Raw genomic sequence first — 27,710 nt, 5'->3', positions numbered from 1 at the left:
ATCTGCTGCCTCTTTTCATTGGATGCGTCTACAGTACACCATTGATTTTTGTTCCTACTACCAATTCTGCTTTGGAGTTCCCATTTGGGTTGCATTTCTTCTTGGGTGTCACCAAATATATGTGTGTGTGTGCGCGCGCGCATGATTGCTGTAACAGACTAACACACCTACCCCATAAATTGAATGTTCAGGATCTCTTGTGCACAGTGAGACTTGCATAGAAAAGGCCAAAGACTTGGGCCACATGGACACCATATATATTTTAAAGCACTTAGCTTTCCCCCCTAAAAAAAATCCTGGGGCCTGTACTTTACCTCTCACAGAGCTACCATACATATCTCAACACAAATTGCAGTTCCTGGGATTCTTTAGGGGAAGTCATGTGTTTTAAATCATAGGGCCTTGTGCTCTGTCCTACAATGGACTATCCTTGATCATCATGCATTTAAAGCAGTTCCCGCCTGTCAGAATCCTGGGACCTGTAGTTTGTTAAGGGTGCTAGGCATTATAGCTTTGAGGGGTAAACTTCAGTTCCCAAGGTTTTTCGTTGGAGGAGAAAGTGTTTTAAATGTATAGTGTGTACGCAGCTTTAACGGGCTTAGTAAATTAGTTTTTGTTTTGTTTTGTTGCTGAATTGGGTGGATGGGCTCTTTCCATCACTGGGGGTGTTCAAGCATAGGCCAGCCAAGCCATCTGTTGGTGATGTTCTAGCTCTGGATTTATTCCACTGGGGCACAGGTTGGACTAGGTGACCTAAAAGGCCCCCCTTCAAGTCTGTGATTTAATCAACTTCATGGAAGAAGTTGGGAGAAAGGTTTATTGCTTAGCCTCCTTCAGATCATCCTGTGGCTGGGGTCTCCTCTAGCTATCAGGCTCCCATTTCTCCCCTTTCCCGGTGGTCTGAGGCTTGACCAGTGCTCCATGGCTGATGGCACAGCTATTCTTAATGGCAGCAGCAGTCTGGTTTCATATTTCCTGTGTTGAATTCCTAGGGATCCCCTTTGCTTGGCTTTAGAACTTTCTTTGGCTTCCATGGTCCAGTTCAGCAGATTGCTTTCTGTCTGCATGGAGGATTATGTGGAATTAAAGAGCTTTAACCAGCAGTTGTCCCCAGATAAACATCTTCTCCAAATTCAGCAGCCTCAGGTGGGAAGTTATGTAACCCACCTGGGCTTGGTTGGGTAACTGAGTTTGTTTTATTGGTGGGAGGGATACCTTTTTTGGTGGGGCAACAGTTGGTAATCTCTGGTATGGTTCGTGGGGTGAATCTTCCTTGGCAAAACTGCTTTCTTACATTGCAGGTGAAATAAAGCGTAGTCAATGGTTAAGAGGCTAAGCTATAGACTTGGCAAGTCTGCAGTTTGAATCTCACCTCATATTGTGAGCTTGGGTCACACCCAAACCATACATTTGAATACATATCACTTTAACGAAGTTGGAAAATCCTAGGAACTGTGGTTTGTTAAGGGTGCTGGGAATCGTAGGTCTAGTAAGGTCAGCACCCTTAACACACCACAGCCCATGACTGTTAAAATGGTATAATAGTGCTCTAACTGCATGGTGTGAGCATGGCCATTGTTACCAGTTCTGCTCCTGGATTGGATTGGGGTGGGGAGTGTGCTTCTAGGGAGGACAAGACAGCCAGAGTCACCACTGAAAACCAGTGAGAATTCTTCTACGCAGCAAGAAGCAACATAGACAGAACTACCATATTTTTCCATGTATAAGGTGCCCCCATGTATATTTTTGGGGGCTAAATTTAAAGAAAATGAGGGGAGATGGCCCAAAGTTGTTGAGCTTTTTTTTAGGGGGAATTGCAAGTGTGCCATCACCCCAGCAGGGTCGTTGCTGGGGTTTGGCAAAGTGGGCAGCCACTCCCCCCCCCCCGCCACTGAGGGCGGGAAGCTCCCTAGAGCGTGGGCCACTTCCCCTCCATGCCGCTGTGGGAAACACTCCTTAGAGTGCGTGCCTCCCACAGCGGCATGGGGGCGAGTTGTACGCCCGCCAACCATCTGGCCGGTGCAGCTTCCCCTTCACGCCACTATCCATGTATAGGACTACCCCAGTTTTTTGCATGATTTTTGAGTCAAGAAACCTCGTCTAATACACAGAAAAATACGGTATATATTTGCATTGTAACTTCAAGAATTTATACCCAAGTTGCCTTTCCACTTCCAGATTTGGTTAAGGTGTTTGTTCATGTAAATTAGAAGTGCAGATGTATGTTTGGGATTTTTGGAGTAGAAAATGAAGGACTGTATAAGGGCTCCATTTGGTTATGTTGTTGGCAATTCAGCTGATAAATATATTTGTTTCCTTAACGAGTTGCTGTTGGAATCAAGGCTTTATAAGTGTTGAAATAAAATGGGGTAAGAGCTTTGCAATAAGTCTCTGGTTAAAACCCAGGATGTGAGAAGCCACTGCCCACTTTGGCAGTATCAGTTCTCCTTGGTTGACTTTGTTCTTGCCTGGCGCCTGGGGAGGAAGTGTTGATAAAAGGGGCTTCCGGCAGCTGCCTTGGCTACCTATGGCACACCTACCCAGATTACTTTCTGCTGAGTCATCCTTAAGATGTTGAACTACGTTTAACTCTTTCTTTTCAGCAGCAAGGAAAGGATTTGCTTAGTGCACTGGAAAGAGTATCATAACACACCCATGGGAGTGGGTGGCGCTGTAGTCTAAATCACTCCGCCTCTTGGGCTTGCTGATCAGAAGGTTAGCAATTCGAATCCGCGTGACAGGGTGAGCTCCCGTTGCTCTGTCCCAGCTTCTGCCAAACTAGCAGTTCGAAAGCATACCAGTGTGAGTAGAGAAATAGGTACCGCTGTGGCAGGAAGGTAAACGGTGTTTCCGTGCGCTCGTCATGGTGTTCTGCTGCGCCAGAAGTGGTTTAGTCATGCTGGCCAAATGACCAGCTGTCTGTGGACAAACGCTGGCTCCCTCGGCCTGAAAGCAAGATGAGTGCTGCACCCCATAGTCACTTTTGACTGGACTTAAGCGTCCAGAGGTCCTTTACCTTTACCTTTCCATAACACACCACTGTTGTACAATATCACTTTGGGTTAAAACTTGTTCTTCACATTTGTGTATTTTGTTACATGGTCCTGGTCTCTTGGGAATAGCTGCATTGTTAAAAGTACCGCATGATACTCATTCCACATTTGTAAGAAATCAATATTTTAGTGTGGCAGCACGCATGCTTTGGAACTCCTTGCTTACTGACATCAGGCAAGACACCTTCCCTGTACTCCTTTTGCTGCCTGCTGAAAACGTTTTTGTTTAGGCATACCTATCCAGGCATGTAGAATGTCTGCATGTGTTTTAATCCAGTTTTTAGCTTATTGTCAAACCTAGTTATTTTTTGAACATTTTAAATAATTGTTTTTAACTATTCATTTACTTATAATGTTACTGCTTTATTCATTTTGTAAACTGCTTTGAAGAAAGATGCTAAGACATGTTACTAATGGGAAGTTTGGATTTTTTGCTTTGCAGAATGGACAAGCTGCTCCAGAAGGAAAAAAGGGAGCTCTGCCGAAGGTAAAACCGCACACATGAAACTTTTTGTGCTTTTATTACACAATGCTGGTTTGGATGTTTCACTATGGCATCGCTTCGAGACTCTACCTCTATGTGACTTTTGTGTCTGGTGTGGTTTTTTCCACAACTGAGAGTGAAATTAGTGATAGATTAGTCTGTGGCTTTAATTAATCCACTGCTTCTCCCCCTGCCTCCCCAAAAGGTGTGTTGACAGAGATGGTATTTGCCTTTTCAAATTGCAAATATTGTTTACTACCTGATTCACTCTTTCTTTTTTAACCAACTAAGGATCTCCACCATTCCCACTGAATTGCCTTGCCATTGTCAAGGAGAAGTTTTCAACTACTTGTGTGTGACTTCAAATGCACTCTGCCTGCAACAGAAGCACAACTTTGGGGAAAGGTTCAGGATTGGTTGCAGAAAGCTAGTAACAACTGCAGTCATGAGTGATGATGAGAAATCAGGAAAGATTTTTCAGTTTTGATGTGGGCGGGTGGTCAAGATTCACAGCAAGGTTCAAAAATCCACTCACAAATTTATTCAGTATTCAGGGGGCTGTGTTGGGGGGGGAAGCAATCCTTCATTTATTTAACAAAATTTATATACCACTTGATTGTAACAAAATCTTCAAGCTGTTTATGAGGGAGATTAAAATCAATCAAAACCGTTAAAAGCAAATAACTAAAACATGTTTAAAAACAATTGGAATCAGCAGTAAATGAAAAAGAGATTAAAACACATAAACATCCCCGTATGTTACATATCAATAATAAACTCATTCTCTGAGTACTAGTCCTTTATATTGGCTGCCACAGTTCTGATTCTCCTTCGGAAACCAGTGGTTCTGTTGCTGCTTATTGTCAGTTTTTTTGTGCTTGATAGTCTGGATAAAATGAACGCAAACTCAGTTTGTGCTTATTTGGCTTCCATGATTTAGATGTTCAGATTACTGACAGCCTGGATAGCTCAGTTGGTTAGAGCATGATGCTGATAATGGCAAGGTTGCAAGTTTGATCCCTGTTTGGGACAGCTGCATATTTCTGCATTGCAGGGATTTGGAATGGATGATCATTGGGGCCCTTCCAATTCTATGATTTCTTGAATCAGAAGGGGGTTTCAGAAGGGGAGATGAGACTGGAGGAAATTGTGGCTAGCAATTTGGATTTGCTGAGAATGTGGGTCCCGACACTGTCTGTACGCATTAATAACAGCTGCCTGACTTCTGTGTAAAAGTACAGTGGTACCTCTAGTTACGAACTTAATTTGTTCCGGAGGTCCGTACTTAACCTGAAACTGTTCTTAACCTGAAGCGCCACTTTAGCTAATGGGGCCTCCTGCTGCTGCTGCTGCTGTCGTGCCGCCCGAGCCCGATTTCTGTTTCATCCTGAAGCAAAGTTCTTAACCTGAAGCACTATTTCTAGGTTAGTGGAGTCTGTAACCTGAAGTGTATGTAACCTGAAGCGTATGTAACCTGAGGTGTATGTAACCTGAGGTACCACTGTATTCGCCACCCCCACTCGTTTAAAATATTGTTTGGTTGACTAGGGATTATTTTCTTTAAGGATGAGATTCCTATCTCTTCTGAGTCACAGAAACTCCGTTTTCTAACTTTATTCCTGAAATCGTAGATTAGTGGGTGTCACAAGATTCCGCCTGACTTGGACAGAGGGCACTTTTGTCCTACAGCGCCAGCCTCAGAGAGGATTTGTATAGCACGGTAGCCAATGTGATAACCTCCAGAACGCCCAACAGCTCCAGCCAGCATGACCAATGATTAGAGATGAGGGAAGTTCTACTCCAACAACACTGAAGGTTGTAGGCTGGCCTCCCCCACTTGAAAAAGGTGCAAATTTACAAATTTCACCATCACTCAACCTAGGTATCTTCAACTTTTTCAAACCCAGCACCCACTTTTAACCCAAATATGCATTTAGGGACCCATTTCTCAGTCTATTACCATATATTTACATGGTGGTAATGCTCTGGTTGTGACCCATCTTGGATCAAGCCATAATCTAGTAGTGGGTCCAGACTCAACAGCTGAAGACCAGTGACTGAACTGACCTCTTTTACAAAGTTGTAAGTGACTTGAAAATAGAGGAAGCATAAGCAGCCCCTTTTGCTATATCTGAGAGAAGGGTCTTTTAATTTCTTTCCCCTAAGACTAGGACACAGGTGGTGTATCTTTTTTTGCCACTTGAGGCAAAATGGGAAGTGCAGCCTTGCTCTGCTGCACTTATGGTGAGACGTGGCGCCAGCATTGGCACCAGTTTTGGGAGAGATCATGGTGATTTTCAGTGAGCTCTCGCAAGAAATCAGCGTAATCTTGCCTGAAACCAGCGCTGATGCCAGCACTGCTTCTCCACCAGCAGCAGAGGCAGTGCCGTAGGTGGGTTGCCCACAAGGGCACTGCCTACTTCAAAAATCTTTGAACTACACCTGAAAGTAATTCCTATAACAGCCTGGTGAAATGAATGTGAATTAAGTTCATTTTGGGATAGAACTTTGAACAAATTCTAGTTCAATCTTTTGCATGTGGTTTTTTTGTTTGTTTTGTTTTTTCCCCTCTTTGCGTCTTTAACCTTAAAGGTCATTATTGTTGGGGAATGTAAATTAAACAATTCACATTCCACTGTGTTTGTGTTTTGACGTTTTCTTAATCTTCTGTATTTTTTATCCTTTCAGCACAGCAGCTTGTAATGTTCTGAATGCTGAACATTATTATTTTTTTGCTGAGGTTCATTTGGATGAACTAGAATTGATCTGTGAACTGAACATGAACCCAAACTAGTTTGTTTTGTAAAGAGACGAATGGGAATGGGAACCAGTTCCTATTGGGACATGTCAGACTAAAACTAGTTCTTTTGAAAAATGAACTTTCAAAGTTCTGGTAGGATGTTTGCCTGCTTTCTGGCCTGAATTTAACTTTTTCTTTTAAATTCTGCACAAATGTCTCTATCTGGTTAGTAGTTTTTCCAGGCAGCGTTCTTTAGCTTGGCACCCTTTCATTCTTTTTTAGAAATAGGAGCTTCTGACTTTGATTTTTTTTCATGAAAAACAAGGAAGATGGTGGACAATCCTCAAAACAGTCTTCATGCACCTCTTCCCTCTTAGCATTTTGGTGACGTTAACTGTGAAACTAGCTATAGACTGTTCTTTCCCCGAGCTTTTCTGAAGTTGTGTGTCCCCACAGTGCTTGGGCTTCAAGTCCTCTGTACATTTCTGAACTTGCAGAGTTAAAGAAAAAAGTTATAGTCTTTTAATATCTGAGATAGCTGACTTGAACTTTAAAATTGAATAAGTCTTCATCATATTTTGGAGACTTCTCAGTGGGGAAAACAACTGCCTAATAAAAATATTTTTTATTTAATTGAAACCCAAATAACACCCCCTTTCCTGCTAATTTTAACAAGGAGATCAATATACTGGCATGTTGTCTTCCTGCACAAGGTCCAGTGAAATGAGTCAGAACAAAGTTTTCCTGTAGCTTAAGCTCCAATTCACTTCATATGCTGCAAAACTTCTCACTTTGCATTGAGTCCAGTGAGTCAGAGCTGCTTGCTTTCAAAGTTTGTTGCCCTTAATGTTGCCCTAAACCCCCAGGATCTACCACCAAAGGTAGCCATATTTCCCTGCCATGTTGCAGGACTGCCTCTAAAGATTCTTAGCTTACTGGTTTATTAATTTTATGATTTCCATTTAGAGACTATCTGAAGGCCTTGAAACAGTTTGCAACATACGTAGGAACGATGCAAAGTAAGGTCTTGTAAGATGCTCACCCCACTTCTGAAGCACAGATGAGCTCATTCTTCACACCCACTAGACCATCTAACATTCCTCCATCTCTCATCTGGGAGACGCCCAGTTTTATACCAGAGCAGGCTCTCAGTCTGGAGAATGTAAAACTACTTACCGTATTTTCCGCCCCATAGGACGCACTGTCCTATAGGACGCACCTACTTTGGGGGGGGGGAAATAAAGGGGAAAAAATAATTCCCCCCCCCAGGCACAGGGCTGGCGCGGGGGAAGCCCGAGCTCCCCCCGACCCCAGCCCCCAGAACAGCCTGCTATCCGCAAGCCTAGGGAGCCGCGCCGGTCTCCCCAGGCTTGTGGAGAGCTGTGCAAAGCCTGGGCGCGCTCTTCAGCGCGCCCGAGGCTTCGAAATGCAGGCAGCTCTGCGCAACCTTTGGGAGCCCCGTGCGGCTTGGCGCCGGGCTCCCGAGGGTTGCGCAGAGCTGCGCGGAGCTCGGGAGGGCAGGTGCGCACCAACCCCTCTCGCTCTCCAGGCTTCAGCGAAAGCCTGTGTTCGCCCCATAGGACGCACACACATTTCCCCTTCATTTTCGGAGGGGAAAAAGTGCGTCCTATAGGGCGAAAAATACGGTACATCCACTCACTCACACACTTGTAACCTCCAAAATTCGACACAACCTTAACTCCTGATAAAAACTAGTCTGCACTGGTAGCAGACACGAACATCAACATCGCACCTAAAGTGGCCCTGAAGGCATAGCAAAAGACCAGAAGCATACCTTTTGGGAATATTGAATAGTGATATTTCTAGAGAAAATACTAAATTCTTTCTGTATGCAAGATCTGCGGCGAGAATCCTGGTGGCTAAGTACTGGCAGGGTAACCAAGTACCGACCAAAGAGGAATGGTTATGTAAATTATGTGAATATTTGGAACTGGCCAAATTGACGGATGTATTAAGATTAAAGCCAATGAATACAGTCAAGAAGGAAGGGAAGTGCTTGAATGATTATTTAGAAAGACAAGGTTCTAATGTAAAAATTTGGCTGTGTCTAGAATGACCTCGTGAATGTAAAAGAGGAAACATATATATACACATATCTATATATTAAGATGATAATACTGAAATACAGATAAAAAATGAAATGTGAAAGGAAGTGTTGTGAGAGTGATGGAAGTCTATTACTATTATTATTTTGTAAAATAGTGTTTATTGTATTGAAATATTATACTTTATTCTTTTATTGTCTACTTACTTTTCTTTGCATTTTTTTTCTTTCATTTTTCTTTTTCTTTATATTATTCTTTATGTATGGCTGGTTATTGGTGTATTTACTTTGCAATAAGGGACGCGGGTGGCGCTGTGGGCTAAAGCCTCAGCGCCTAGGGCTTGCCGATCGAAAGGTCGGCGGTTCGAATCCCCGCGGCGGGGTGCGCTCCCGCTGCTCGGTCCCAGCGCCTGCCAACCTAGCAGTTCGAAAGCACCCCCGGGGGCAAGTAGATAAATAGGTACCGCTTACCAGCGGGAAGGTAAACGGCGTTCCGTGTGCGGCTCTGGCTCGCCAGAGCAGCGTTGTCACGCTGGCCACGTGACCCGGAAGTGTCCCCGGACAGCGCTGGCCCCCGGCCAATAAATGTGAGATGGGCGCACAAACCCCAGAGTCTGTCAAGACTGGCCCGTTCGGGCAGGGGTACCTTTACCTTTACCTTACTTTGCAATAAAAATTCTTTAATATTAAAAAAAAGGTTGTTGTAGGGTCCAGGAACCATATTATAGTGGTGGAGCAAAGTTTTTGCATCCAGGAGGTCATGGGATCAATCCCCAACATCTCCCATTAAAAGCAGCATAACATGGGAAAGACCTTTGCTTTCAACCCTGGAGAGCTGCTGGCAGTCAGAGTACTGCTAGCTTGCCTGCATCCTCTGACCTGGTACAACTGGCAGCTTTTAGTGTGGCTGGTCAGGTCAGGGAGGTCCCAGTTTCATGCTAGACCTACCTTCCAGTGGGAAAGGGTGCCTGTCTCTCTTTAATTGCAGACATAGCGTAAATTCTGGTGACAAAAGGGCAAGAAGTTCCCAGCAATCCAATCATTTGCTAGTATCAGATGCTCTAATCTTAAAAAACCTTTTTTGTTTTTAAGCAGCTGAATTGGGCAGAAGGCTTTCCTTGAAAACAGCTGGCTAGATCTTGCCAGTGCAATGTTATCCGTGATGCGGGGGAGCAGGATGGGTAGAGCTATAGGCTTGTAATCTAGCTAAATTGGTTTCCTAGCTAGTGCTTATGAACTGGTAAATCTGCTAGCTTGCCTGCATCCCATGACTCCTCTAGAGTCTGTGCAGTCGATTAGCAAAATATTAAGGGCTTGCTACTGAGACCTCTGTTGCTTTCTGTTGCTCCAGCTTTTCCTCTTTCCCTTTTTTGTTTTTTGAAAAAAGGTCTAGCCCACCTTATTCCTTAGGCTCAGGGTAAGTAACAAACTTCTTTAAAATACCAGCCTAAAGATCTGATCTCAGGCAAGCCTGTTCCCCAGTTTATGTTAAGTCTTGCATTGCTGCTTCAAACTGCCCTTGGGGAAACATTCCTAGAAGAAAGGGAGTGCCAGGCTGCATTGCATTGCCCCACAGAACTAAGAAAAAGTCAGTAGCACGCAGCCCTGTTGGGACTCCTTCTCCCAGGTTGAAGGGCCTCCATTTGCAGTTCCAATTGTTTCAGTCCCGTATGGATGAGGAAGCCACTGAGCACTGGTGTTTGAACAGTGCTGGAGTTCTTTGATAAGCGTTTTTAGCTCTCCACAGCTCTCCACAGTACTGCCTAGATTGCTAGACAACAGTATTGCCTAGATCAGGGATGGAAAATCTGTGTGCCTCCTTGAGATTGCTGGATCCTATCATCCCTGACCTAAATTAGCAAGGCAAGGTGGGGTTGAGGGGTGTTGAAGTCAAGGAACAATTAGCAGGCCCCACATTCCTCATTCCTGGCCTAGACAGCATGGCCCTGTCTGCAAGCCCCAACTAGCAAAGCAAGGGGATCTGGGCCACTCCACATCTTTCAGCCTAATCTACCTTGCAGGGTTGCTGTGAGTATAAAATAGGGGCGAGCCATATATGCTGTCCTGGGCTCCTTGAAGGAAGTGTAGGATAAAAACATATATGCAATACTATGTTTTCAAATGTCCAATCTTCAAGCAACCATTTCTTCATGGACTTGTCTGCTGAAGATCTTGCCATGGAATGCTTGCATCTTCCACAAGATTCTTGGGAGAGCACACAGTCTAAATATAAATAAAATGGTGGTTGTTAGGGTTCTGTGTGAGTGACCCCTAAAGCAGGGGTTCTTGGCCTAGCAGTGCTGTTTGGAAGTTCGCTGTCCTGTTTAGATAGGAAGCCACTTCTCCAAGGTAGAGGGCTTTCCAAGCTGTGCCATCTGAGCTTCTTGTTAACCAGAGGTACCAGGGGTTGGACCCTGGATCTTTCTACATGTAGAACTCACGTCTTCCGACTGAGCTATTCTCAGCCGCCAGGGTCACACAATCTACCCAACAGGCTAAATACAGCACACCCATGATAGCTTCAGAACACACCCTTGGAAACATTGTGGTTGAGAAGGGCACATGGGTGATCCTTTTGGGTCACTGTCACCTACCTCTGCGCCATATTACAGGGTGGGTATGGCAGGAGGAAAATGAAACTGCAAAGAATGCAGATTTGCTCTGTGTGTGTGTGTGTGTTGCACAGCCACTGTTTCTTTATGTTGCTGTGCTCTCAGACACATGCATCTGTTCCTCCCAGAACTCTTGACTGTCCTGTGCCAAGAATGGGCCCCAGCTAATGGCAAACTCTTTGGTGCCATTAAACAAATATATCAATCCTTCTCTCCCCCTCTCTCTCAGAGCCGTAGGCTTCAATTAATAATTGAATAAGGATCAGCTTTCAGAGCCCTGCATTCCTCATAACCAGCTAGCTTTTTCTGGCACTGTGGAAATAGCTTAGTTGCACAGCCAGGGGTGGGCTGGGGGATGGATGTCTTGAAAGCACTCCAAACTTCTCTTGCTGTTTGTAACAATGCATTGAGCTGCCACAGGTTCTTGGTGTCCTGAAAATCCCATAACAGTCTCCTAAAAATTCAGGAGCAGTCTAGTGGTGTATTGCTTCAATTGATAATTTGTTGTCTAATGATCTTTTGGAGAGAGAAGTTTTTATTTTAATTTTTTTATAGGTGGGTGATACAAGGAAGGGAGAAATATTTTCAGTTTACAAGCAAATGATGACCTTTTTGCAAATAATGCCAGTCAATCTTCTTATTTATTTGTCTACTCGATTTCTCAGATTTAAAAATCCTGTCTTTCCTCCAGGGACCTTAAAGCAGCATACATAGTCTCCCCCCCCCCACCTGCCTGCTGGTATCTTTAAAACAACTTTCTAAGGTAGGTGTGAGGCTGAGAGAATGATTGGCCAAGGTCACCCAGTGAACCACATGGTTGGGTGTGCATTTGAATTTGGGCCTCCTGGGTCCTAGTTTGACACTCTGAATCAGAGGGTCAAAGAGCACGGTGGGGCTGTTTGCAAAAGAGCTTTCCAACAGTCCCATGCTGCACTTTGTACAGTCTTGACAGCATAGCATCATCCGTCATCACCTATTCCCCTTGCATAGCTACAATTCCCATAATGGTGTAACAATCCTTCCTTCCAAGAAACTCGGAATTGTAGCTTTGTGTGGGGAATAGGGGTGTCCTGACAACTCTCAACTGCCCTTATATAAGTTCCAGAATTCTTAGGGGGAAGCCACGGCTGCTTGAAGAGGTTTAATGCTGCTTTAAATGTATTGTGCAGATGGGGGCCTAGGTTGGACATAAAGCCCTCAGGGTGATGTTGGGCCAGTCACCATCTCACAGATTAACCTGCCTCACAGGGCTGTTGTGAGGATAAAAGGTGGGACACCAACACTGTTTGCCAGTTGGTGCTTTTTAGAGGAAAGGTAGAACCTAACTGTAATAATGTCTCATACCATTGTCAATTCTTAATTGATTACGTATTTCATAAATTGCATTATGTATTCTATACCAGAATAATTGGATCAATCAGAGGGGAAAGCCTCCTACTGGTGGATTAAAAGAGCACTTCAACCTCCAATTCCTGCTGTTGGATCAAAGGTCTACTCCAAAAGAAAATAAAACCCCCACAACTATCTTGTAATTAGTTACCAATTAAGAATATGAGGTTAGTGAGTCTGTCCATATCTCCTATGGCAGAAATAAATGACTTGGGTTTCAGTCAGTGATGCATTTAAATTGAGGAGAATTTGCAGTGTGCACATAGAAATATTGCAGAGATTTCAGACTTCTTTATATGAAAAGATCAAGCTTAAGACAGGCAATAAGAAATCACATTGGTTTGAGTTCTTGCAGTTAAGATCTCAGTGATACAAGATAGCATTTTCAATACTATGGTCTAATTTGGACTTGAGAGAGGTTATGTGTGAAAATACTTTGGCCCCAACCCAGCAGAAATTGCTCCTGCTTTGAGCCCCAGTGAAATCAATAACCATTCTGCAGATGATGTGCAGCATGGAATGAATGCACTCATGTTGAGAGGATGGAGCAGGACTGCAGTCGTAGTCTCCACCTCCTACATACACACAGGGATTTATAAACATGTACAGCTCAGGATTCCCGGTTGTGCAAAGAGAACCACAGGCATGTTCAATTGTATGCAGACCTTCAAATGAACATGTGTAGGTCAGGGGTGCAACTTAGCATGGCAATTCTGCTTCTTTTGCCAGCCCCCAGCCCCACCCCCACCCTGCACACACACACCCCGCCCTGTTGCATGTTGCCTGGCCTAACAGGACAAGCTGATAATCACTTTCATGTGTGTCCAGTTGATTTTAATTCAATTTAAACATCACTTAAGTCTTGCTATTTGGGGCACAAGGACCCTGATGCACAAGTTTTTTATTTATTTTTTTTACATTGTCTTCAGAGTTGGAAGGTACCATGGAGGAGAGGGCTATTGGTAGCTGTTAAGTTGTGAAGCCATGGTTCCGATGCCGATGTGGAGGCGATGGATGGAACACAGTGCTCTAGCCAGAACAGTCAGCTCTGAATTGGTTCTGCTCTTTGATTTTGCTCAGTGTTTCAGCTCAAAGATTCAGCTCCGCTCAGAGGGTGGCTGCATCTGGCTGTGCTCTGTTGTCCATCGATCCCACCTTCATCGCCAGTGTTAAGTTGTGGGTGAACATATCAGACGACACAGTGATTCTTCAAACAGCTCTTGTTTATTCACAGGCCAGAACAGAACTGAACTGAAGGGTTCAGCCAGCCTGCTTATATAGAGCTCCACTAGAACGCAACAGTAACCATTTTCTGTAACTATCCAATCACTGAACGTCACTTTCAATCCCTTATTTGCATATGTGGACCTGAGTGAAAACTATCTACAGTATCCCCCTGCTGGCCCAGGGTGAGAACTTCAGTACATAACACTAGCCGTTATGGCTTTGCTCCACTACTGCCTCCACAGTTGAAGGCAGTAATGCTTCTGAATACCAGTTATGGAAACTGCAGGAGGGGTGAGTGCTCATCCACCAGGTCCTGCTCATAGGCTTCTCACAGTCATCTGGTTGGCCACTGTGAGAACAGGATGCTGGACTAGATGGGCTATTGGCCTGATTCCAGCCGGCTCTTCTTACATTCTTTATAGTGGCTACTGCTTTGCAAGTAAGTCCTATAGCTCTGTCCTTCTATATACTCGTCTTAAATAAAAGCAACTAATACTGCAAGACCTGTTCTGGTTTTGGCTGATGGTGCATCTAATGAAGAACCTGTTCTCCCACAGTTTCTAACTCTGATCTCTTTTTGGCTGTTGTTGCTACTACATAAGCTTTCCCTGAGCATAGTTGCTTTGGAGGCAAGCTGTATCTCCTGCCTGAGGTTGGCTTGTTCCTTCCCAAATGTTTTTGACAGTTATTACATCACGCTTGTGTGTTAACCAAGGGATGAGATGTAATATATTCTTGCAGAATTACAGGGTAATATTAGAACATGCTGTTTCCTGTTGTGTTTTCTTGAGCCGTTCCAAGTTCATCAACAGCCTCAAGCATGAGAGGGAAATGTACCCGGCCTTAATGATTTTTGTTTTCAGTAATCCTGTTTTTAGTTATAGAGTGACTGTTGTTTTAAAAGCTTTAGGAAGGTTAAGCATGCTTACACCTCGTAACCATGAGGAGTTCCACAGATGGTATCTGTGCTATGTGAAAAATTATGGCCATGGCTTGGCAAAGTTGGACACGCTTAAGCTTGCAAGTGTTGGTGAAGTCTAAAATATGATGAATGTAGCAGTGGATTGCGGCCCGCTTATTGTGTGTTGAACATAACAGGTTAGTATAAGAATTGGCTGCTTTTGGCGAACCCTCACTACCATCTTTCTGGCTCCATCCTCAGTGAGGAAGCATTCCTAGACATGTTTGCTAGGGAGTAAGCCCCACTGAACACCCTAAGACTTGCTTCCAAGTAGACATGTATAGGTTTGTGCCGTGATGATTATTTTTATGAAATAGACAACAATAAACTGCTAATTCTGTCTCCTGGGTTCAGTCACCAGTAGAAGGTGATAGTGATGATAGATTTTGACAGAAGCAAATGTGGTTGCTCTGAGAAGTCTTCTGTCTTCGAAAATCTGCCTTAGTTGGTGCTGTGTATACAGGGCGGTGGCTGAACAAAAATATCGACCTTTGCATCTATTTGCTTTCTTGCACTGCTTTTTTTTTTTAAGTGCAGCTGCAGCATGGATTATGTGTTGAAGGTTCTTTACATCTGCAAGGAAGGATATTCTTGCTTGGAATGGTGTCCCCTTCCTTCTTGGAAAGGTGACTCCTTCCTTCACCGTTCAGTGTTGAGTGTCTCCTTTTCCCCTTGTGTTGTGCCTCTCTTCTAATCTCCCTCACTTGCTGGGTTGTGGTGGGCAATGAAGCTTTCCTAGTTTGGCATTGTAGAGCTGAAATAACATTAGTGCTAGAAGTCAGGAAGACTCTCCTTTAGATTATTGTCCTAACCAAAACTCATTGGGTGGCTTTAGGCCAACTTTTGTGTCTTAACCTCAGTGCTCCTCCAGTCTCTGACATGGGAATAATACTGGCGTACCTTCCAAGATTGTTGTATGGATTACTAAAATGAAGTTCATGAATATTGAACTGGAAGCCTGGGACTCCTACACTTTGACCCTATTTAAAACACCATCATATCACTTTAAACAGTCAAGGCTTCCCCCAAAGAATCCTGGGAATTGTAGTTCTTTCAAAGGTGCTGAGAGAAGATCCCTATTGCCCTCACAGAGCTACAATTTCCAGAGTAGTTCAACAAACAATCCTTCTTCCCATGGAACTCTTGGAATTGTAGCTCTGTGCAAGGAATAGGATGTCCTAACAGCTCTCAGCACCGTTAGCAAACTACAGGTCCCAGGACCTGGGTTCTTTGGGGAAGCCATGACAATTTTTTTAAGTGGTGTGATAATGCTTTAAATGTATATTGTAGATGGGGCCTGTGTGTGCTTTAATTAATCAACCTGACACTTCAGGTTGCCTTCACTGTTACATTTCCTTACATGTGAAATTCATAAACGTGCTGGGAGCATAAAGTTTCTCTTTGATGTTGTGGTTTACATGTTTCATTTTATTGCATTACAAGTACACGTACTGCTATATGACGAAATGAGTTTAAAAAGCAAATGTGGATAAAAGAGGACAGTACAAAAACAATTAAAGCCATAGCCCCAAAGAATAATAAGTGGTGATGTGGCAACCTGCATCAGAAAAGTTTCAGTTTGCACGGGGAAATTTTCTGTCCTAGGGCATGATATCATTTTAGCATGTCTATTTTACTTGTATTTAGTAAATGAAGCTAAAACATTGATTTTGATAAGCCTGCCTAATATTTGTTTGTAGTTGTCACTAATTTATGTAATGGCCATTTTTCCTTGGACAAAGCAAGCACAGAGTGGGATGTGGGTCTATTTGGGGGGGGAATTATATCCGATATCCCTGTTTATAAAGTTAAATTATAATAGAAATACTTTCAAAAGTGTGATGTATCTTTACAAAAGGGTCATGGAAAGGTGGTGGAGGATGAATCCCTGACACCCCTCTGTTTATGGAGAAGATGTAAGAGAACTACATTTCAAAGAAAGAAACAGATTTTAGGTGCATGAGTTAACTTTTCAGTGCTACAAACCAAATCAGTGTCCCCCCCCCCATTCTAGCATCTGTAAATGTCCATGCTTGGGGGGGGGGTGTGCAACATAGGATGTGGGCTGTCCTTGTGCAGAAGCTGTTGTTGATCATGCATGGCTTGTCTCTCACGCTTAACACCAGCAAGGCCTCCCTATATGTCTGCCTCTGCACATAAAGCTGCCTTAAGTTTCTGGATGTCTAAGGTCAAGCTGTGGGGTTATCTGGCCCTGGAAAACACAATGTGCCAATGGTTGGGCCACTCTCCAAACCCATCCTGCTTCTCCTCTGCCAAAAAGGGGGGGGGAAAACAGTACCATCTTCATTTACCTTTTGCACCTGCCACACCTCTGCTGTTCCGGCACTGCCCATTTTAAATATTGAGTATCAGTGAGATGAGCTTATGGGGCTTATGGGGAGATACCATAGCTTAGAGAGTTAGCCTATGGTAGGTAGGTAGCTGTGTTGGTCTGCCGTAGTCGAAACAGAATAAAAAAATTCCTTCCAGTAGCACCTTAGAGACCAACTAAGTTTGTTATTGGTATGAATCATAGAATCATAGAGTTGGAAGAGACCACAAGGGCCATCGAGTCCAACCCCCTGCCAAGCAGGAAACACCATCAGAGCACTCCTGACATATGGTTGTCAAGCCTCTGCTTAAAGACCTCCAAAAAAGGAGACTCCACCACATGAGCAAGAAGTGAGCATGCACACGAAAGCTCATACAGCGGTACCTCGGGTTAACTACTTAATTTGTTCCGGAGGTCCATACTTAACCTGAAACTGTTCTTAACCTGAAGCACCACTTTAGCTAATGGGGCTCCTGCTGCTGCCGTGCCACCGGAGCACAATTTCTGTTCTCATCCTGAAGCAAAGTTCTTAACCTGAAGCACTATTTCTGGGTTAGCGGAGTCTGTAACCTGAAGCATGTGTAACCTGAAGCATATGTAACCTGAGGTACCACTGTACCAATAACAGACTTAGTTGGTCTCTAAGGTGCTACTGGAAGGAATTTATTTTATTTTATAGCTTAGAGAGAGCGAGAGCACACACCCTCATTATATGGACAAGGTCCCAGTTCAGCCCCCAGCATCTCCAGTCTTTCTTTTATTTCTTCAAGGAGCAGAAAAAAACTTCTGCCTGAGACCCTCTGCCCATCAGAGGAGACAAGTAGTCTGCTCCGATGGAAGGCAACTTCCTAAGCTTTTAGCATCTAAATTGCATGATGACTGTGTTTGCCCCCTGGTCTCTAATTCTTAGACATGCTGCCGTCAGGTTTTCAAGCTTGTCTGTTCAGTGATGAGCACAATTAAAAAGTACTACCAGAAACCTTTTAGTGCATGGTTTCTCAATATGTGGTGGCCAGCCACTTTTGTTGCAGCCATCAAGGCACCAGATTTCTTTTATGGGCTGGAATATGACTCTGCTGTCACATTCCATATCTGCATACATGCACATGATTCCGTAATCCCGTCTGCGGCCACAGCTGCATACCAGTTTGAGGTTACTTTCTGTAGCTCAGGTGTGGGTTGAAGGGAGCCTGAGAGGTGGCCCAGCAGCTGCTGGCTTCAGGGCTCCTTGCAAAGAGTTCTGGACTAGCGCAAACTATGCTGCTCTAATCCAGCAAAGCACGACTTGCCCTTAAGCAAAGGGATAAAGGGTTTGGAGTTGTTGTTTCTCGTGTGCAGTTGGACACAAAATAAGGAGTTGGGAAAAATTGTGTGCAGTTGGAAAGCTGATAGTGTGCAATTTGTAAAATGGGTAGATTTAACATGTTAGACATATGTGCTTATGAAGCACTTAACATGTCAGGAATAGCATGTATGCAAATTATGTAAGGGTAGAATGCACTCAGTTAACTGTCCAAACCATATCAAACCATATTCTTCTTTTTGGCCAGAATCTCTGCTTGCTGTACCTTTGGGCAGTTAATGCTTCATCACATCCTTGCCTATATCCTTAAAGGAATCCTTTCCCGTGTGCCTGTTAGTTACTGGGTTATGGCAGATTCATCAATGAATCGCTGCTGTTTAGTATATATTGCAGAGGGTTCGACCAGATGACCCTTGGGCGTTGCTTCCAACTCTATGATTCTGTGATAAGAACTACTGACTCCTATGGCGAAACCACCACTGATGCAGGGTGTAAACCAGGAGCAAAGTACGCTTTGTGTTCATTCAGCTGTGCATCGGATGGGGAATCTTTGCAGTTGGAAATTCTGCTTTTAAAACCCTGCTTGGGATCACAGAGCACAAGACGGCATATGGCTTTATTGCTAAGAGATCCTGCATATCCGTTTAAAAACACATCTGTGGGCCACTGGGAATTCTAGTTTTAAAAAGAAAAGTGGCATCCATAAGCTAAAGATAGCTTATCCCTCCTTTTGTCCTCTGCAAACAAAAACTCTTGGATAACACTTTTTAGTGAAATATTTATCCTTCCTGCTTCTTACTGTGGAGAGGGAACTTTCTCTGTGGAAACCCCTCAGCTATGTTATTTCTTGCCCACAGAGGTGCATCTGGCACCTTCACTGTGTACTTTTTGTTGTACTGTATTCTGAAAATGCGCCTTTTACCCTGACCTTTGAGATACATACAGTGGTATCTCAGGTTACATACGTTTCAGGTTACAGACGCTTCATGTTACAGACTCTGCTAACCCAGAAATAGTACCTCAGGTTAAGAACTTTGCTTCAGGATGAGAACAGAAATCGTGCTCCGGCAGCGCGGCAGCAGCAGGAGGCCCCATTAGCTAAAGTGGTGCTTCAGGTTAAGAACAGTTTCAAGTTAAGAATGGACTTCCAGAACAAATTAAGTTCTTAACCCGAGGTGCCACTGTATTTTGGACCCACCCTGTTCTCTTAAGTGTCACTTGCTTTAATGATTTAATATTGTATTTTAAAATGCTTGTAGAAATCTACTAATTAATAATAATAGGTTGTCTCCAACTAAGTTCTACCCAGAGTAGACTGACTGAAATTAATTGATGTACACTAGTCATACCCATTCAGTTCAGTGCGTTTAATCTGAATATAAGTAATGTTGAATACAACTTAATAGTAGTAGTAGTAGCAGCAGCAGCAACAGCAACAGCAACAGCAACAGCAACAGCAACCTGACGTATGCAGGTGAATTACTCCAGGATTCAAGAGGGCTGCCTATCACTTAAATTGTTATATAGTCAGTGGGATATTCCTAATGGTATATTTCAGTTCCTTGGGGAGTGAAAAAAATGTCTCAGTCTTGCATTGTACATGCATGACAGGCCTCTATCTGAAATAGGATGCTGCTGTGTCTCTAGGTTGGGCTTGGAGAATACTTCTGGTCTTGGATGGAGAAACAGGCAGGGCTTTGTTTTAAAGCAGGTACTGTACCTTGGCTGTTTCAGTGACCTCACTGGGAGAGACTGTGGCAGCGGTACTCCTTTTTATTTTTCCCTTGCAGCTTTTGTTTCATTGTGGTTGGCATACATAACTTTCCTCAGGCAGCAGTTTTGGGAGTTACCATTAGGGCTGCAAATTGTCAATTATTTAGCTTATTAAATGTTTTAACCACTTGGGCTTCCTCCCTCCGGCATCAAAACACCTTTGAAGATCTTTGAGTGCTTCTATTTGAGAGCTGCTATTTAACTAGCGGGGGGGGGGGGAGGAAAATCCAGGTGACATTGCTGTCCAGTTGTTGCATTCTGGTATTTCCTGTGTTTTGTCCTTCCATCTCTTAAGATTATTCTTAGTATATATTAATTGATTTATACCCCACCTTTTCCCCTGATAGGGTTCAAGACAACTTACAGATAAAACAAGAATGGCTAAATACATGGGTGGAAGGGCAATCATTTAAAAAAAACACCTGCTTTGTGCTATATTTAAGGGCAATTAATGCCAGCCTTTTGCACAACTGACTGGACTGACAAAGCCTAATTCACGCCAGCATGTTCTGGTTGCAGCACTGCTTTTTACCTGTCCAGAATTCATAGGACTCTTGTTAAAGTTAAAAAGCAGAGGTAGGGAAAAAATTTTCAGCCTGAGGGCTCCACTTCCACATGGGAAAACCTTCTGGAGGTCACATGCCTGTGATAGGCAGCACCAGACGCAGAACTGTGGGGAGCAATAGGTGTGTCTCCTACCATTGTAGAATCGGCTACACCCCAGCCATGCAAAAGTGAATTGTTTCTGGTCCTTTTCTCTTTCTCTTTCTCTCTCCCTTGCACATGGACATACACGCTCTCTTTCCTCCAGCCAGGCAAACAAGAAGCATTTCAAGGGCACATTCCAGCCAAGCAAAAGCACTCAGGAGTGGACCAGTGAGGGGTGTTGCCTGGGGAGACTACCAAAGGCTGGACAGAGAGAGCTGGAGGCTGCATTTGGCCCCCAGACTTGCAGTTGACCACAACTGCTTAAAGGAAGCGGGAGGTTCAGTTCAGTCCACTTCCATTTCCAGTCCATGAACAGAGTGTTTACCTGCATTGGTCTCTGGCACCTCTCCTATCATATGTTCTGCGGTACAGTCCCTTTTCCCCCCAACACTTATTTTTTCAACAGCTACCACTTACCATTTGTCAACTTTTAATTCTTGCACTGAAGTGCAAGTGTGCAAGAAAGAAAGAAAGAAAGAAAGAAAGAAAGAAAGAACTCTTTTCTTTGGGACGGATATTGTTGGAGCATTGATGGTACCACCCACTTTTCCCTCTGGTGTTGGGGTAGCCTCTGCAGGACTGTAATGGGCACTAATTCAAGCATATTGTGTAACCAAAATGAAAGACCATCTTTTTGGGGAGTGCAGTGTAGACCAGCGTGTTAACTGCTCCTAAAATCCACACTTTTCAGGAAGCTGACTTAGTCAACCTATCTCTTTTGTGCTTCCTGTGAGTGTCAGATTACTCCTTTTCTCACTGCTGCTGCTGTCTCTGGCTTCTGTCCTTTCAATGTCAAGCATCCATGGCTGTTTAAACAGGGAATAATGGAGGACTGTTAGGACTTGCATTGGAAATAGTTGACCCTATTTCCCCTGCCCCCCCCCCCACAACCTGCCTTTGTTCCACAGAGTTATCATGCCCCCTTGAGGCTTGTGCAGTTAGTACAACTTGCATGGAAGCACATGGGGAATTTGTTTGTTGTTTGCTGGGATCCTAACCTACAGAGAAGCCATTGCTCACAAGTGGGGAACTTGTGGTCCTCCAGATCTCATTAGGCTCCAGCTCCCTTCAACCCCAGCCGGCATGGCCAGACATTGAGCATGATGGGAGCTGTAGTCCAACAACATCTGGAGGACCAAAGGTCCCCCCCCCGCCCTGATCTGAATGTAAACTCATGTTTCTAGGCATAGGAAAGCATCTGTCCTTGACAGTTTTTGAGCATTGCTTGGAAATATAGGAATCTGTCATATACCACTTCAGATCTTTTGTCCATATTGTCTACATTGATCGGCAGTGACTCCTCAGGGTCTCAGGCAAAGGGTCTTTCCTAGAACCTGCTTACCTGATCTTTCTGTGTTGGGGATTGAACTTCAGGTTGGGGATATGAACCGCAGGTGTTTTGCCTCTGATATGTGGCCCCCATGATTCAGTAGGGCAGCCCCACGGGCAAGATGCTGCTGCTTCCTGCCGGCTCTCCTTGCAGGAGGTACCTGAGCACTGTGTTTGTAACTCTTAGTGCCCCAAAGTGCCAGAGTCAATCCCAGCAAATGGGAAGTGCAAATGCAAATTATGTGTCTCTTGTTGCAGGAGGCACAAGGAATTTTACAACTCTGAGAACTCATTCCGCATTAAACCACAAAAGCACTTTGCTTAATCCTACCAGCAAGTACAGACACTGGCCTGAGCTGTACATGCAGGTAAATGAGGTGGGACTGGGGTGATAGAATGGGCTGCACCACTTCAGCTTGTAGCTTCTAAGGTGGGTTCCCGTGAATGCTCTTTCTTTAAAAACAAAACCAAACAAACAAACAAACAAAACTTTACTGAAAATAGAAAAGCAGCACAATAGGGAGGAGAAAGAGCTGGGATGAATTTCCACTTAAAGGGGAGCATGTGCAAATATCACCACCCCACTACAGTGTGAAGTGGTACAGTCTATTCTGCCACCTTATTCTGTTGCATATATAACGAAACTGGCTGAGGTTTCTGACCTTTCTTCTTTTCTTTCTTTTTTTTTTTTTGCACACCCTAGAAATACACCAGAGGTGTGGAATGTGAAGGAGTCTGGAATCTAAATGTTTAAAATGAAACAGAAGAGCAAGAGTGTGGTTGAGGCAGAGGGCTTCTTATTTCCTGCTGCAGTTATTTGCTAACCTGAAACTCAGTCTTGTGGCTTTACCATCCCTTAACTTACTGGATTAGTCTCCTGCGGGTAGGGGGGGGGGAGGACTCACAAACCCCATTCCTATGCCATACAGCATAAAATTAAGCTTCGGGATTTGCTCACATGAGATGTAGTGATAGCCACCAGCTTGGTTGGCTTTAAACAGGGTTTAGATAATTTCATGAAAGATAAGACTATCATGGTGGCCAGTCATTCTGGCTATGTCCTACCTCCAGCGTCAGAGGCAGCCTACCTCTGAACAGAGATTGCTGGGGAGCACCAGCAGGAAGTGTGCTAATGTGCTTATGTCCTGCTTGCAGGTTTCTCATAGGACATGAGCACATTAGCTTGCAGGGAGACAAGCACTCGCTGGAGCCAGAGGCAATGACAGGCAGAGCCACCCGCGGACTGGTTGTAAGTAGGCGTGCACTTGATAGAACAGTGCCCCATTTGCCCTAATGGTCCAGTTTCTGCTTGTGTGTTACTATGGATCATGGAGGTTAACAGCCAAATTTAGGAGGAGGAAGGGACAAATTTAATGTGTCTTTTTAAAAATCCTGCCTTTGTCAGTTAACTTGGGGCTCACGGCGAAAGACCCAGTGCACTTCCATGGAACGTACCCCTGTTTTCCCTTAGCTCGGGTCGGCAACTTCCACCCCTAAATTGATTTTCTCATTTTTATGAGGCATCCACACACTGCCAAATTCCACTTTAGCAACTGGCAGTGTCTATTTGCAGCCTCCTGGACTTCACACCTTCCGGAAGAGGGTTTCCTTCCTGTGACAACTTTATCTTCCTTGTAATGAGAGATTGAGACATAAATAACCACCTTTTGTTCATTTGTGAACCTGTGTTGTGTGGTTGTCTGTAGGACGGCTTTACTGTTGGGCAGAACAATTCAAAACCTCTCCACACCCACCCAACCCATTCATGGCCAGAGTTTTGACTTTATCTAAGGCAGAGATGGGGAAGCTGTGGCCCTCCAGATGTTGTTGGACTCCCAACTCCCACCAGCCCCATCCAACTGCATCTAAAGAGACTCCACTCCTCATTCCTGCTGAAAGAGCTTGAGATTAAGAGATTGCCTTGCCCATTTTGTATCTCTTCTTGTCCAACCAGTGTTAGTGTAAGAAGAGGTGGGGAAGAGGTCTGGCCCACAGACCCCTTTAATGGAACATGTCACCTGCCCCATACCTGATGCTCCCTGCAGTGAGCAGTTAAAGGAGCCCACGATGCTCTGCCTGCTCATGGGCACGTGGGGAGAGCACTGGGGGCTGTCTCAGATGGAGAGGGGGAACTTTCCCGATCCCCAACTGAGCTGTGCAAACAAGCTGCCTTGTCCCAACCTGCAAACACCTGGGGGAAACTGCCTCAGTTCTCAAGGTGAGAGCTGGGGCAGTTTCACCCAGTGTCTCGCAGGCAGGGGCCAATGCATCTTGTTTTTTCAACATTGTGGTATGTCACCAAACCACAGTGTTTGGTTTGCGATACACCGCGATGTTGAAAAGCTATTATCGCCCTTCCCTAGTAGATGGTCCCTCCCACCTGTCAAAGTTGACCTGCCACAGTGGTGAAGAGTGAACGATGTTGCCCACTGGGCCAAAAAGCCACCCAGCTGCAATAATTTTCTACACCTTTCCTTATTAATAAGCGATTTAGGTAAGTGATCATGGCAGGTGTTTAAATATTTACTTGTACACGCAATACAAAATAAATTAGGCGTAAGTAGGGTACTTCAATCTCTGGTTTCTTTTGTAGTTTAGAAAGAAAGAAAGAAAGAAAGAAAGAAAGAAAGAAAGAAAGAAAGAAAGAAGGAAAGAAAGAAATCTAGGTTGTACTAACACACACTTCTCCAAAAATAGAAATAAAAGGCTTTAAATGTGCAAAGGGTGTGAGAATCTGAGGCTAATTTTTAAATTCAGATTCTTCAACACAGCTTTCTAAGGCATCTCCCAAACTGGTTATCGATCCTGGCTTTTGCCACCACCCCAACCTCTCTGGGTTATTTCCTTGGGTGGTTTTTTTTCTTCTATTATTCTTTTAGGCTGCTGATTTAGAAACTCTGTTCCGGGGAACCTTGAGATTTCTTGGTGCCTTATCAACCGTTTCCTCTGCGGTCAAAATGTTTAAATAACAGTGGGCAACATTCCCTGAAAGAGAACTTGTTTATCTCTGCTTATCTTCCTCTGCAGTGCTCTGATGCCAGAGACCTGTTTTGAGGGATGTGCTCAGTGCACTGAGCATGAGGGGACAATGAAATTTTGGCCAAAGAACTGTTTTGCTCCAGTGTACTCCTCTAAGCCCTCTTCCGAGGAACCCCAGTATGTTGCAATAACTGACAGTGTTCCCTGAAGGTTGAAAGTTTGAAAGCTACCGCTGTGAACTGTGCCAAGTGTGCTGGTTGCGCCTAAACACAGCTCTTATCATTTTCCAGAAGAAAATGGTGTCAGCACAAGTCTGTGCGTGCAGCACTTATGTACACAATAAAAGTGTATCAAAGCACGCAAGGGAGCCAGATGTGTGTGTCTGCTCCGTGTAAGCATTTTCTCACAAGTTCTTAAGTTCTCCTTCAATCTTTTATTGACCTTTCACAATACAGCAGTAATTCTGTCTCACTGAACCGTTTCATATTGTCTGGAGGCTTGCCTTGCCCACCCATCCCCTAATATGAAATGATAATTGTCCAAATTGTTTACAAAGGAGATGTCACATTTTTGCTCTCTCCCCACGTTTTAATGGCTATAACTTTGAATGCAGCTCTGGGTACAGCTTTATGCTATTCATTTTCCAGGACTGTGAGCCATAAAAATGCCTGCGTAGGGAACAGTAGGGTGTGCCTGCAATAACTGTGCATGTTTGGCTTTTGTGGCTTCCCTACCTGTGCATGCATGCACACACATGTCTGTCTCTACACATCAGTGTTTGGCATAGCCACATATTCCCAGAACCTAGGAGGAAGTAGCCTCAGTGCACACATAAGGAGGTGGAAGTACATCTCTGACTATCCACAGCAAGGCTTACTTTCTCCATACTGGGAATGCCATACTTTGCCATCCATGTTACGAAACAGCGGTGGGGGGTGGGTCTCTGGCTCAAAGGCTGCCTGTGGCCCTTGGTCTAATTTTCATGTGGGTGGGAGGAGCCTGGGGCCCTGGCCAGAGCCACCTGTTTCTCCCCCAGCAGCCCACTGGGCAGGATGCAAAAAAACGAGTTGCTGGAGGGTGAGTGAAGGGGGCAGGCAGAAGGTTCAGTCCCTGGCATCTGTGGGTAGGGCTGCAAAGTCTTCCTTCTGAAATTCTTGATTGCTGCTGCCAGTTAGTGCAGACAGTACTGAGCTACATGGACCCAAAGGTCTGACCTTGTATGTCCTGTGCAAACATTTTGCAGGCATTTTGTGGGGAAGGACTGTAGCTCAATGACAAAACACATGTTTTGCATGCTAAAGTTTTTAGGTACATGAAGTTATGGTCTGAGTCTGACATAAGGCAGCTTCATTTGTTTAAAACACCCTGGAGAATACAATATTGTATTCTAGCCTGAATACGGGTGCCAGGGGAATCTCCTTGGGGAGGGCATTCCATAACCAGGATCCTGTGGTGTCATTCTGTGATTTCTAGATGTCAAGGAAGCCCTAAGAGGCCTTGGCAAATGTGAGCATGTTTGTATGGAAGAAGGCACTCCATTTGGGTTAACACCACAATGAGACCAACATTTATTTGATTCTATTATTTGTGTGTGTTATGATCTGCACGTGCAGGCTTTTTATATATAGCCTTCAGAGTGAGTCCCGAAGCCCACTTCTAGTGCATAGTGCAAGAGACAGCTGCTGTTTTGAAGCAGCTTTTATCACACCGGCAGCTTCCTGTTTATGAAATTCTGATCCGTGCTCTGGTTGTAACCAATACTGATTTAGCCACCTTCTACAGGATGCATTTGATTTCTGTACAGGAGAATGGCTGGCTTGCCTTTCTCTCTCTGCAGATCCACAACTCTGCTGGGAGATCAGAACATCTCCCAATCAACTGGTGCTTGTGTGTGTTAACCTAGCAGCTGCTAAGGTAGCGCAAGAGCTATTTCACACAACCTGCAAAGGTGTAGCGGGTGGGAGAGGAGAGTGAATTTGGACAGAGTTTGTAGCTTGCAGAGAAGCAGTCAGGCATTTGGTCTGCTAGGGCTCAAGCCAAAATTCTTTTTCCATGCTGGTATTGTATTACTGCAGAGAGTTTATCAGTAAGCAGTAGCAAAGCAACTGCAGTCAAAGCACTCAAGTGGGATTTTCTGTTATACACTCGTATCAATTTCCATTCTTATACAACAATTCTTTTCTTTTGGAAAAGAAAACATATAAATAAAATTCACATACAAAAAAGCACTCAAGTGGGAGTCCAGAACATAAGAAAAAATGGAAAATTTCAAAGGATGGCTGTGTTTTGGTTTGCATATTGTTTTGAGAAGTGCAAATTAGGTAAGTTTTACCATTTAAAGCAAACTGAAAAATATATACAGTGGTACGCTTCAGGTTACAGACTCCACTAACCCAGAAATAGTGCTTCAGGTAAAGAACTTTGCCTCAGGATGAGAACAGAAATTGTGCTCCGGCGGCGTGGCAGCAGCAGGAGGCTCCATTAGCTAAAGTTAAGAACAGTTTCAGGTTAAGAACGGACCTCCAGAACAAATTAAGTACTTAACCCGAGGTACCACTGTATCTTCCATTCCTACTCCTGTGCAGGTCTGCCTAGATTTGGGAATTCTGCTCTGTTGTAGCCACAGCGAAAATTAAAGTCAGGGTGACCTTTCTTCCCAATTTGTTAATCTACAACACTTTCCCTGCCTCTAGTTCCACCCATCATCCTACCTGGCTCTGCCCATCACTAGCACACAGCCCCTGCCCTCAACAGA

The 27,710-nt window shown here is 44.3% G+C and overlaps 1 protein-coding gene across 1 annotated transcript in view; it reads left to right on the top strand.

Annotated features, from left to right (window-relative positions):
* Window positions 1-27,710, top strand: part of RPS6KA1 (ribosomal protein S6 kinase A1) — a 92,593-nt gene that overhangs the window by 24,696 nt on the left and 40,187 nt on the right. The window contains 2 exon segments of the mRNA XM_082231554.1: window positions 3,496-3,540; window positions 23,132-23,225. Coding sequence (XP_082087680.1) covers window positions 3,496-3,540; window positions 23,132-23,225 — 139 coding nt within the window.

Source organism: Podarcis vaucheri (assembly GCF_965113315.1).
Source record: "Podarcis vaucheri genome assembly, chromosome: 7".
Lineage (NCBI taxonomy): Eukaryota > Metazoa > Chordata > Lepidosauria > Squamata > Lacertidae > Podarcis > Podarcis vaucheri.
This window is presented reverse-complemented; position numbering and strand designations above follow the sequence as displayed.